The sequence below is a fragment of the Cryptomeria japonica genome, chromosome 4 (genome assembly GCF_030272615.1).
Source record: "Cryptomeria japonica chromosome 4, Sugi_1.0, whole genome shotgun sequence".
Taxonomy (NCBI): domain Eukaryota; kingdom Viridiplantae; phylum Streptophyta; class Pinopsida; order Cupressales; family Cupressaceae; genus Cryptomeria; species Cryptomeria japonica.
In genome coordinates this window covers 405,982,443-405,994,878 of record NC_081408.1, presented here as the reverse complement: position 1 = coordinate 405,994,878, position 12,436 = coordinate 405,982,443, and the positions used below count along the sequence as shown (strand labels likewise).

At 39.8% G+C, this 12,436-nt stretch overlaps 1 protein-coding gene across 1 annotated transcript in view; it reads left to right on the top strand.

Moving 5' to 3' along the window:
- The window catches only part of LOC131074696 (peptidyl-prolyl cis-trans isomerase PASTICCINO1), a 252,308-nt gene that overhangs the window by 159,704 nt on the left and 80,168 nt on the right, over nt 1–12,436 (top strand). Inside the window, exons 14-15 of the mRNA XM_058011384.2 lie at nt 11,553–11,612; nt 12,110–12,166. Coding sequence (XP_057867367.2) covers nt 11,553–11,612; nt 12,110–12,166 — 117 coding nt within the window. The remainder of the gene's footprint in view (nt 1–11,552; nt 11,613–12,109; nt 12,167–12,436) is intronic.

The following is a 12,436-nucleotide window of genomic DNA, read 5'->3' as shown; positions in this document are numbered from 1 at the left end:
CCACATTGTCTACAAGGTAGGATTGAAGATGAACCTGGACAAGGTACGGTTCATCATACAAATGGAGGCACCGAAGAAATTAACAGGTGTGAAATCTTTCCTCGAGCATGTTGGCTACTACCAAAGATTTGTAAAGAACTTTGCTCAAATTTCTTACCCCCTAGATATTCTAACGAGGAAGGGACAACCTTTCACATGGGGTGATGAGCAAGACAAAGCCTTTAGAGAACTTAAATTGAGATTGGTTGTAGTTGGCATAAAATGCGTATTGTTATGTTTGATAATTTTGGTTACCCGACAATGTATTAATTAATTGTATTAAGTGGGTTGTCACTCTCGGGTAGTTATGTGTTGGTTGGTTAACGGTTGTGTACATCTCGGCAACCGTCGGGCCCTTTAAATATGTCGTGTACCGCTAAGGAAGTAGTACAGTATAGTCGGATCTATTGTAATCCTTGGCCGACCATCTCTAGTCTTCTTCTTTGTAATAATTGCATGTGCGAATAAAGATAGATTTTACTACTGTGCCTGGTATGCATTGTCATGTACATTATTATTTTTTGTATTTAATTTTCTAGTTGTAGCAGTAAACATTTTGGCGTCGTTGCCTTAAAAGAAATCAGGTCATCCTTGAGTGATTCATGCCTGTTGACCCCAATAAAAGTGAGAAGAGGCCATCGGGTGGTCAAGACCAAGCAATTAGGTGATCCATCGACCCTTGGTCGGAGGGAGTCACAGGGACTAGTTAGAGCCTGGAAGTACCCGGAGTGTTGGGACTTTGGAGGTGGACGTGCACAGGATGCGAGTGTGGCTAAGAGTGCAAGGAAACAACCAAAATGTAGTGGTCGGAATAGTCCCCCAGGTCCGGCACACAAGGGAGTAAGCAGGTGAGAAACCAATTTGCGGGAACTTGTCCCTTACCGAGGAACTGAGCGAAAGACTCCTTTGGTACCTTCCAAGTGAAAACAATGATGAACACCCAGGAGAAGCAGAAACTCCCTGAATTTACAGGGGATGGATCAGATTATCTCGTACGACATTGCAGAACATGTATAACGATATGGGAGGCAAATGGCCAAGATGACAAGGAATGTTGGCTGAAGGCATTTCTTGCCACCCTTCGAGGGATTGTCGTTGACTGGTACACAGACCTCGACGCCCAGCATGAGACGAGATGGAGTGACTGAAGAAGGCGTTGCAGGGGGAATTCAAACTCCTAAGGGATGACAATGAGATCGTGGCCGAAATCTATAATACTAAGCAAGGGAAAAATGAGAGTGTATGCGCTTACAACTGTAGGCTCAAAGAACTGTTGAACAAGATGGAGAACCAACCAGGCGACAGGTTCAAGAAGAGGTGGTTCACTGAGGGATTGATACCCTCGTTGCATAAGAAGATGAAAGTAGTGCCTCCGTCCTCCTACCCTGATGCTTACAATCGGGCGATGGACATCGAGAGTGAAAACAAAACCTCCTCCTGAGGGAAGAGAAAGACTGACGATGAGGAGAGCACCAAAGGTAGCTGTGACAAAGAATCCAAAACTGTACGAGCCCTTTGACGAGATATGATGAGAATGATGAAAGAATTGAAGGCCGAGAAAGGAATCAACAAAGAGGGTAATGAACTCTGGTGTACTGAGTGCAAAAGTGAGGGGCACACAAAAGGTAATTGTCCTAGAAATATGTTTTGTGAGATTTGCCAAGTGCTGGGGCATTCAATCAAGGAGTGCCCATACAATTTGAAAACAAGAAGTACTCAAGTACTCTTCACACAAGGGGAGTCTAGCCCATCGAAACCACATAATGTATCACCAGGCGGTTATGGAAATCAACGAGGGCAGAATCAAATACAGTACAACTTGAGAGGACGTTCTATCATACAGTGTCAACAATGTAGTGAATGGGGATATTTTGCGAGAGATTGCCAGAATAAGAAAGACAATGTACAACTATTGTGCAAATGGTGTGGACTGGGGAATCATGAAGACATCGATTGCCCAAAGCAAAAGGGTATTAATATGCTGGACATCGAGGAACAAGAGGACACAGTTTTGGCAATCATAAGAGCACAGATGAAGAAGGCGATGTACCTGGATGTTGGTATAGAGAAGGAACAACTCCAAGAAGCCAAAGCCGAAGTAGAACGAGTGTTAGCAAAGGAACCAATAACCTCCAACAGAACTGCAAGTATGTCATTGCGATCAAAGTTAGAGAAGAACATAGTTCGGCAGATGTTGCAAGCCACTGTACTTGTATGAGTGACAAAACTTCTACAAACTATGCCACAGTTGAGGGTGGCCCTCACCAATGTAGTCGAGATTGAACCAGTTAGCTAGGAACCCTGTGAACCAACAACGAGATCACTTGGCAACCTGGCTACTGATCCCATGCTACTCACAGTAGGGGTTAGAAGGAAGCCGACAGTGGTAGAAATGGAAATCATGGGACGAAAGTTGACGGACACCATCGTCGATGGAGGCTTCAGAGTGAATGTATTGCCAACGCTCTAGCCACTAACCTTCCAACTGGTAGGTGCTGACCATCACGACATCAAACCTCACGGGACGCTCATGGCAGAGAAGGTCATTATTGGCACTCAACCCTTCCTCCTGGACTTTGTGGTCATCCCATTGGAAAAGAAGGCATACGACACCCTACTTGGAAGGGGTTGGCTTATCGCAGCCAAGGTGAACCATAACTGGAAGAAGAACACACTCTCCATCGAGAGCGTAGGGCGGAAGTACGTCATCAACTTGAGGAATCAGGCAGAGTAAAGAACTGACATCCTCCGACTCAGAGTCCGAGGGTGGAGAGCTAGGTATGGATGACGGGAGGAAAGGCATGGAACCCAACGATGAAGGGGTGCTTGAGTTGGAAGACGATTCCAAAGATGAGACGAGTTCCTTAAATGGACTATTCCACTGGCAGATGGAAGACAATGAGGTATTTTTCCCCAACATGTAATTTCTTTGAAGTTACAACCCAAGGTGAAGAGAAACCAATGAAAGCATGCAAAGTTAAGGACAATACATCTGACAATATGACGATGGAAAATGGAAGCAAAAAGAAAAGGGAATCAAAGAAAATAAAAATATTTAGATGGCAAAACATGGAGTTGGCCAATGAAAAAATATTAAATAATGGAGGTATTAAACTGGTACGGGAGGGGAGGAGTGAGGCTATATGACGAGGAGACAAGGAACAAAATACTCAACCATATGGGTTTGGTGGGAGACCGTACGTGGGTAAGGAGGTGCATCTATCGAAAAAGTTGTACATGGTGAAGGAGATCAAACAAGTGTCATATAGAAGAGAGGGGGTTCAACCCATACATTAAAAATCGTACACGAACAAAGATAAGACATTGTACAAAAGAAGGAAGTTTGAATCAGAAGTTGAGTCGTACACAAGGGTTGTGAAGGAAGACATAGGGCCGGCCATCAATATTGTCCAGAGCAAGGAAGTCGTACGGAGTACAACTGTACGGGTAGAAGTAGCACTGGAGAGCATTGGCGCAACTATACCCAAATGCGGCCATCAATTCTTGTTACCGATTGTGCGGATAGGACATCAGGTTGTACGAGCAATAGGAGGCTGCACGGAGTTGGGGAGGCCGTACACCGTAGTGAAGAAGTCGTGCATAGAAGTCAAGCCATACGTAGAGGTTAAGTCATACGCATAAGAAGTCGCATTGCATAGAGGAAGAATGAATATGTTGTACAGGGTTGCGTTCGTGAACATCATCAACTCGTACATGAACAACATTGACAAGAGGCTATCGTATGAACCTGTACGGATTTTGGAACACAAGAGGAAACCGTAAAAATCCGTACGGCAGGGGCAACACACTGACAGGAGGCTGTCGTACAAACCCGTACGGATTTTGGAAGACAAGGGGAAACCATACAAACCAATACGGAAGGAGTGGGGTGTTGGCAGAAGGTTGTCGTACGAATCCGTACGGTGGGAGGTGATCGCAAGCAAGACAAATTCACTGTATGAACCCATACAGGAAGAGGACATTGGCCAAGGCGAGTTACCATATGGAAAGAAGGGCATATGCAACTTAGATTCGTCGTACGAATCCATTTGGAATAATCAGAGTGGCAAGGCAACATTGTTAGGAATCCGTATCGAAGAGCCATACGAAACCGTACATGAAGAGCATCAAAACCGTGCAGATTCAACCGTACGTAAGGACAAGCCTAGGCCATATGGGTCATCCATCAAACTGTACAGGCACATAGGTGTGTAGGTCGTACGCGTTATGTTTCAGATCGTACGCAATGTGTATCAAGCCGTACGTGGTCAGGCCATATGGGAAGGACAGAAAAAGCAGGTGGTGAGAATGAAATCTAGATGTTTTGGCTTCATCGACGATGTTTTTGGTGTCTTAAAAAATCATGAAAATCATGTGCGTTGTGGAGTTCCGTGTGGTTTTGAAGGTTGTAATTTGGTGCTGCCCCTTGACCCCATTTGGGGCATTGCCCCCAAACCCCATTTTGATTTGGCAGGTACACTACATGTTGGGGTTGTCCAGTACAAGTCTTTGTCTACCCTCTTGTCATTAGTCTTTCTAGATATTACTTGATGTTTACTTGACGTCTGGAAGACGAATTTTTCTTTTGGGGGGAATAATGTAGTTGGCATAAAATGCATATTGTTATGTTTGATAATTTTAGTTACCCGACAATGTGTTAAGTGGGTTGTCACTCTTGAGTAGTTATGTGTCGGTTGGTTGACGGTTGTGTACCTCTTGGCAATCGTCGGGTCCTTTAAATATGTCGTGTACCGCCAAGGATGTAGTACGGTATAGTTAGATCTATTGTAATCCTTGGTTGACCATCTTTGGTCTTCTTCTTTGTAGTAATTGCATGTGCGAATAAAGATATATTTTACTGTCGTGCCTGGTATGCATTGTCATGTACATTATTATTTTTTGTATTTAATTTACCAGTTGTAGCTGTAAACATTGGTTAGTGCACCTATCCTGGCATACTTGGACTGGAACAAGGAGTTCCATGTGTGCAGGTGGATGCCTCTAACTATGCAATCGGGGCTACATTAGCACAAGCGGGTTTACAAGGATTGGATCACTCAATATTCTTTGCTAATCGCCTACTCTCAAAAGTAGAAAGGAACTATTGTACAATTGAAAGAGAGGCACTAGGAATGGTGTACTTTGTACAAAATTTTTATCACTACCTGATGGCAATGCCATTCACCTTCTATGCGGACCATCAAGCACTCATGTAGCTGGTAAACAAGCCAATAATTCAAGGACGGGTGAGTAGGTGGCTGCTCTTGTTGCAAGAGTTTACATTCACCATTATTGTCCAACCAGGGATGAGCCATGCCATTGCTGACTAGTTGTCACGAATCAAGTTGGGAGAGCCACCTAATAGGGTGAATGAGGACTTCTCAAATGTTCATTTGTTTCAAATTGTAGCATTTCCACCATGGTACTAGAGCATCAGGGAGTACCTATCAACTTCTACATTCCTGAGAGAAATGCCACTGAGCGAAAGGAGAAAGCTACCTCTCAAGAGAAAATTTCCAACTCATAAACAGGTTGTCATGCAAGATGGGTCTTGACCAAGTGCTAAAAAGATGTGTCATGCAGGAGGAGATTGAAGTGTTGAAAGAAGCACATGAAGGTCTGAGTAGCGGCCACATGGGACTAGATGCTATGACATGCAAAGTCTTACTAGCAAGGGTATGGTGGCCAACATTGCATATAGATGCTCGTGAATGGGTAGTTGGATGCGATATCTACCAAAGAGCTGACAAACCCCTTATGAGAGACTCCATCCCACTATTTCCCTTTTAGCCCCAGGGACTCTTCGAGAGGTGGGGCCTAGATTTCATTGGGCCACTTAAGGTTAGCAAGATACATGGATGCCAATACATTGTGGTAGCCATTGAATACCTCACAAAGTGGGCAGAGGCTAGACCACTATTGACAACATTGCCATTAGTATGACAAAGTTTATATGTGAGCAAATAGTGAGAAGGTATGACATTTTGATATAAATCACGAGTGACAGAGGCGTGCACTTCGTCAACCATGTCATCCACCTAGTGACAACAAGGTTTAAGATTTTCCATAGTTTGTCCAATCCGTACTACTCAAGAGCCAATGGGTAGGAGGAATTAACAAACAAAGTGTTGGTCTCGGTCATATACAAGTCACGTGCTGTTGAGGATGAGGATTGCGAAGAAAGACTCCTCGTTGTATTGTGGGCCTATCGTACAACTTATAAAGTAACAATGGGCCATACACCATTCCAATTGATGTACAAGCAGGAAGCTATGGTCCTTGTTGAGTACATGGTCTCAACCCTGAGAATTGCAAGGGAGAATCCACTTGGTGACATTGAGAGCTTGAAGGAACGACTCTTCACCCTCAACAAATTGGACGAGTGGAGGATAATAGCACAATATGCCATCGAGATTATGCAACGTCGGCGAAAGTTTTGGCATGACAAACACCTTTAGAAAATGAACTTTTGACCAAGACAATTGGTTTTAAAATATAACAGTTGTAATGAAATCAAGCTTGAGAAGTTTAAAGTTTGTTGACTGGGACCGTATAAAATAAGGGAGGTTGGCAAGAATGGAGCGATCAAATTGGCAACCTTTTACAACACGCTCATTCGAGACCCTGTTTAGCTTAATGTGTATCGTGAAAGAAAAAGACCCAATTTGGCAATCAATATGTTGGGATATGCAACCCAAGGAGGCTGGATAGTAGGAGTAGATGAAGCATTGGATGAAGATCTTGTCATAACAAAACAACTATTTCCACTAGAAGAAGACTAGGACAAGGTAGGAGATAACAAACTGGTAGAGGAGAGATTGGCAGGGAAGCATTCCGAAGGCATTGTTGTGCCACGTATCCACAAACATCTCACGAATGCCTTCTTCGAAACTTCGGCACTATGAAGACGTATGGCTGGCTAGCGGAGATGGATAGCACCTTATGAAGGTGTGCACCAAGGGTACATGGCGTATGACATTGACGAGGAAGTTGAGAAAAAGTGGAAGGAAGAGAAAGCCACGAAAGAGGTGGAACTAGAAGATGATTTTGATGGAGAAATTGACTTGGAGGAATATGGATAGATGAATTTCCTCATGCTTTTCACTTTTTATTTTAAGCATCTTTCCATTTTCCTTTCAATAGTTGGGTGATTTTTATCCTTTGCCTTTGATTTTGCTTTACTGTTTTCACTTTCCTTTCTTTACCTAGGCTAATTCCCTTTTGATTTCAACCTTTGTTTTCCAATTTTTTCCTTCTCAACTTGGGCAAATTTCTCTTTGCTTTCCACATTTGCTTTTACCGTTAGCCAAACTTCTCATTTATCCACCTAGGGTGGACTTCACGTGTGGATAAAAAACTTCTAAATTTTCCAAGGCGAACTTCATCCTGACTTTAGAATTTTTTCTCATCTCTTTATACTTTAGCCAAAATTGTGACTTTTCCCTTAAAAAATGCCAACACTTAAAACACTTTCTTTACACATTCCTTGGGCGGACTTTGCATGTTTCAAGACATTTTCTACATGTGGGAGGCGTTTTTGTGTGTTGCCAAGATATTTCCTACATGTGGGAGGCAGATTTTACCATGCCTTAAGACATTTTCGTACCTTGAGATGGGGACTTGATGTTGGGTCAAATAATTTTTCTTATTCCTAAGGCCGAATTAACATTTGGAGAAGGAATTTTGGCTATCCTTAGGCAAACCTGACACTTGATTTCAACTTTTCTTTCAATCCACCAACACTTAGCTGAATTTTCCTTCATCTTCCTTGGGTGGATTTGCTTCTTGCTTAGGGAATATTCTTCCTTGACACTTAACCAAATTTTCAAATTTTATTTTCTCCAAGGTATCAACACTTAGCCAATATTCTGAATTTTTTCTCCTCAAGGTATCAACACACAACCGAATTTTCAAATTTTCTCCTTGGGCGGATTTGCTTCTTGGACAAGGAATTTTCCTAAGTGATGGGTAGAGATTGCTTGTTGTCATGTCGTTTTTTGCTGTGTTGGTAGGAGTTTGCTTGTTGTCACGCCGTTTTTGCTATGTTGGTAGGAGTTTGCTTGTTGTCAAGTCATTGCATTTGAAGCTTGGGTGGAGTTTGCCATTGCACAAGTCATTGCACTTGAAGTTTGGGTGGTGATTTCCATTGCACAAGTCATTGCACTTGAAGTTTGGGTGGAGTTTGCCATTGCACAAGTCATTGCCTTCTCCATTTAGAAACTTTCTCTTTGCCATAAACACTTGGTGGATTTTCTTGCTCAACATTTCATGTTTGTCTGGAACTTCAGGATCAACGCCCTATCTGGAGATTTTTCCTTACTTTTCATACTTGGAGATACAAACTTTTCATTTTGAAAACAGAAACCTTGTTGTCATGACTTGAGTGACCCAATCCTAGGTCAACTTTCAAAAAAGCTGAAAAAAGTAAAAAGCAAAAAGCAAAAAAGCAGGCGAAAAAGGTGCTTCCCAAATTAGTCCCAAAGTGCCAAAAATAGAAAAGCAAAAAGCAAAAAAACAAAATTCCACAAAAATAGGAAGTTTTCAGAATTGGCCCTAAGCAGTTGCATTTTTCGTCATTTGGCTTGCTTTAGCACTTCTGAGATGTCAAAATGCCCATTTGATCATGATTGGTCCAATTGACTTTTAGAAAAACTTTTGAAAACCCCTAACTCTAGACTTGCAAAGGTTGGCGACTCAAAACACTACCCTAAAAAGCGAAAACAAGGGGGTCCCCATTTGCAATGGGGTGATGTGTGAAAACGTCACAGCAGGACCCTGGGATCACATTTGGTTGCAGTTGAAATCAATTTGGTGGTTTTGAAGTTGTGTTAGCATTGTTTGAGGACAAGCAATCTTTGGGGAGGGAGGGTTGTAATGTTGCCATTTTCAATCACTTTAGTATTGTAGTTGTCTTTAGCTTTCTCAGTGACCGTCAACCTTGTCTAAGAGGATGTTTGATGTTGGCGATGAGCTCAAAAGGTCTAGAGGACTACTATGCCACTTTTCGAAGTGAATCCCAACTTCCAATGTATTCTTTAAGATTAGAGTGTCCATTTATAATAAGTCACATGGTCAGCCCCGATTTTCATTATTCTTCTTCTGTATCACTCCAATGCAATCAGATTTCGGTTTCGATTCTTTTCGATAGTTTCCACAATTAGGGTGTAATATTAAGCTATTATTTTAATTATTTATTAAGATTGCTTAGTTTTATTAAAATAATTCAAAAGCACCTTAGTTTAATTGCTCATTGGAATGACAATTGAAATTTTTAAATGTTGGACATTGATTAAGTGACCTAAGTGTCGAGAATATTTAATTACTGAAATAAATCATTTTTTGGACTCATAAAGCTTATTTAAATTATATAGTGATTTTATGTTATATTTCCAAGAGAGTTCCTAGAGAGGTTATAAAGGAGTTTTTGTGAAAACTTTTGAATCATGCAAATTACTTGATTTCTCTCCGGTGAAACCTTTGGGGTTTTTGGAATTGAACTTGGTTCGTCTCAGCCTTTTGAAGGATGAACTCTCTCAAAGAAGATTAGCCATGGTGGGGGAAGATCCTCCCTGGTTAATGTACTGAGATTCATTCAGAGTCTCAGCTTGTATGGAAAGGAGTTTTTTGCAAGTGAATGTTCTTGTGTTGAATTTTGAGTTTTTTTGCAAAGATTTACAGAAAATTAGAGGCTTTGGGTTTGTCATAGAGGTTCCAGTTTCTTGGGCAATTAATTCTTTCTTGTTTAGCTGCTATTCAAAGTTTTCGTTAGTCAAATTTAAGGAGACTCGATATGCTTGGAAGAGACTCAAAGCCCAACCAACACATTTTATTAGCCACATAAAGAGTCGTACAAGTAATATTGCCCCAGAAAGGTAATCAATGATGATTTTGGGGTTTGAATGCCTTCCTACATCCTTATGCAACCTTCTAAAAAAGAATCTTTGGATATTGTAAGGGGGTTTGTGGGATTCTTATCCAATTGCCAGTCTATTGGGAGGTTTAAAGGCAATCGTGGGCTGTAAAAAAGACCATACAGCAACAAAAGAAGTGTTAAGTCAAACAAAAAAAAGACATTTGATAATGTGATGTGGGAGATCTTTGTGTTTGGTCAAGCTTTTAGAAGGCAAAGTTTGTATTTACATGGTCTCTACACCTATTACTTAGTACTTTGGGTGTTGGGAAAAGGACAAAAAAAGAAAGTAGCACGAATTTATGGTGAGAGTTTGAAGGCTTTTAGGACTCTACTAACCTGCCCAATCAGCAAAGGAGGAGGCCCACGTGAACTATTGAAGTCCATTTTAAGCCAGGTCTGCCATTTGACCATAATATATGAAGGTTGCTGCTGTATTAAATTTTTGTGTATTTCAATTTTCATAACAGCAAAGCAGAAGTTATTTAGAAATTTCATGTGACTGTTAAAACGTCAAATCTGATGTGTATATCTCTGTAACAACAATATAATGAATGGCTACAAACTGTTTGATTAAATGTTCATGCAGTTTCTATAATTTTGGGTGATGCCAAATTATATGAATCCTAATCATATCTACATGATAAGACATTCCATAACCAAACAATCTGGAAATACTTTTGGAGGAGTTAAATGCATGGTGTTTAACAAAATGTCAATTCATTAAAAATCAGAAATTTAATAGATTGAACAATTATCTTGGCGTGAGACCTTACATAGGGAAAGTGGCCTTTTGCACATGATAAATATTAATATTAGTATTTAAAAAAAATTCTTTTTGGATGATATCAGAATTATTATTTTAAAATAATTGTCTAACTCCGGAAATGTTATAAAAAGTGGTTGGGGGCTCATTTGCAAGGGTAGACTTGAGATAATATTTCACTGCTATTGGAGAGAACCTGAGTTCTTCCATAATTTCTTGAGGATGAAAACCCTTTTCAAATTGCTGGTTTCGGGGATGAAAATAAATATAAAGCACATTAGATTACCATAGAAGTTAGAAGTTCAGATTTCAATATAATGTGAGTCAAATTTATTTAATATTGAATTCTGGACTTGATGAATATTTAAATCTTAAATCTAATTAAAATATGAATACATTATAGTGTGTAGGTTTTGGTGGTTATTTGCTTTTGTTGGTGTGCAATCTGGATATTTATTAATGAAGAATTTGGGCAGGAATTTTTTCCTTGTTATGTATTGAATCCATGCTTTATATGTTAAGTCACACAGAAATGATCCCCAAGTCATCCATGTCTGAGGATGAGACGGTTTGGTGAGCCTTAAAAGCTTATTAGTTATTTTTGTTATGCTTAATTATTATCTATTATAATGAATTATTTTGTTCATAGAATGAACTCTGTGTACAATGATATATTCTTGTATGCAATTTAGATTGAATGTTCACAAACATGTTAACCTACCTAGATGCTTTTCTTGATTTGGAATTAAGGGATTTCGCTTATATTTTCATGGAGAATTTTGAATTTTTTTCTTGATTCAGTGTTCATATTAGTTTGTATCTTGTATTCTTTTGCAGGACTGGACAGGCATGAACTTCACGCAGATAATGGATGAAACTGAGAAAATAAAAAGCACTGTAAGAACATCATTTACCCAGCAATGAAATCCTCACCTTATTTCTCTATGATATTTTGCTAAATCCGTTGGGCTAGATTTTATCATTCATTAGTTAAGTATTTTGCATACATCTGGATTGTGATATGACAAATTAGTTACAGCTATAAAGTCTTATGCTATCTATTCATCTGTGTATATATGGATCTTTGCTTTGCTGCTTCTGCAGTCTGTGCAATAGATTGGAACAATCCACTACACAATATATTGGATATTGATGTATCTCTCTTATTATAATGTTAGTTATTACACAGCGGATGACACTGATTGTTTCATTCTTTACCATGCGTTGAAGAATGTGATGATATACTGCTCACTTAATTGTTGTCAATTTTGTCACTAGGACTGGAACTTATTGTGATTTATATTTCAAAACAAACAAATAACAGCATACTTAATATGCATTGATTTTATTTCTTTCATGAAAGTAAAGAGTAATTCACGTTTACTTTATGGCAGGGAAATAGACTTTTCAAAGAAGGAAAGTATGAGCTTGCTAAGGCCAAATATGAAAAGGTAAGCATTCATGTAACTAAAGGTCATCTCATATTTCACTATGCTTTCTATTCAGTCCCTATTTCATACATCCTCTATCAACCTCAGAATTAGGTTGTAATGTGACAAAGTAGTGATTATTTACAGGTTCAGATACACTTTATTTGGTAGAATAAGGAAGGCTATTGCCTTTGTAATTAAATGTTTTTTGTTCTTGAAAACTTTAAATTTCTTTGAAATTTAATCATTGCATTAAGATTTACAGCTGCATGCCATTGGTTGACTTTTGCA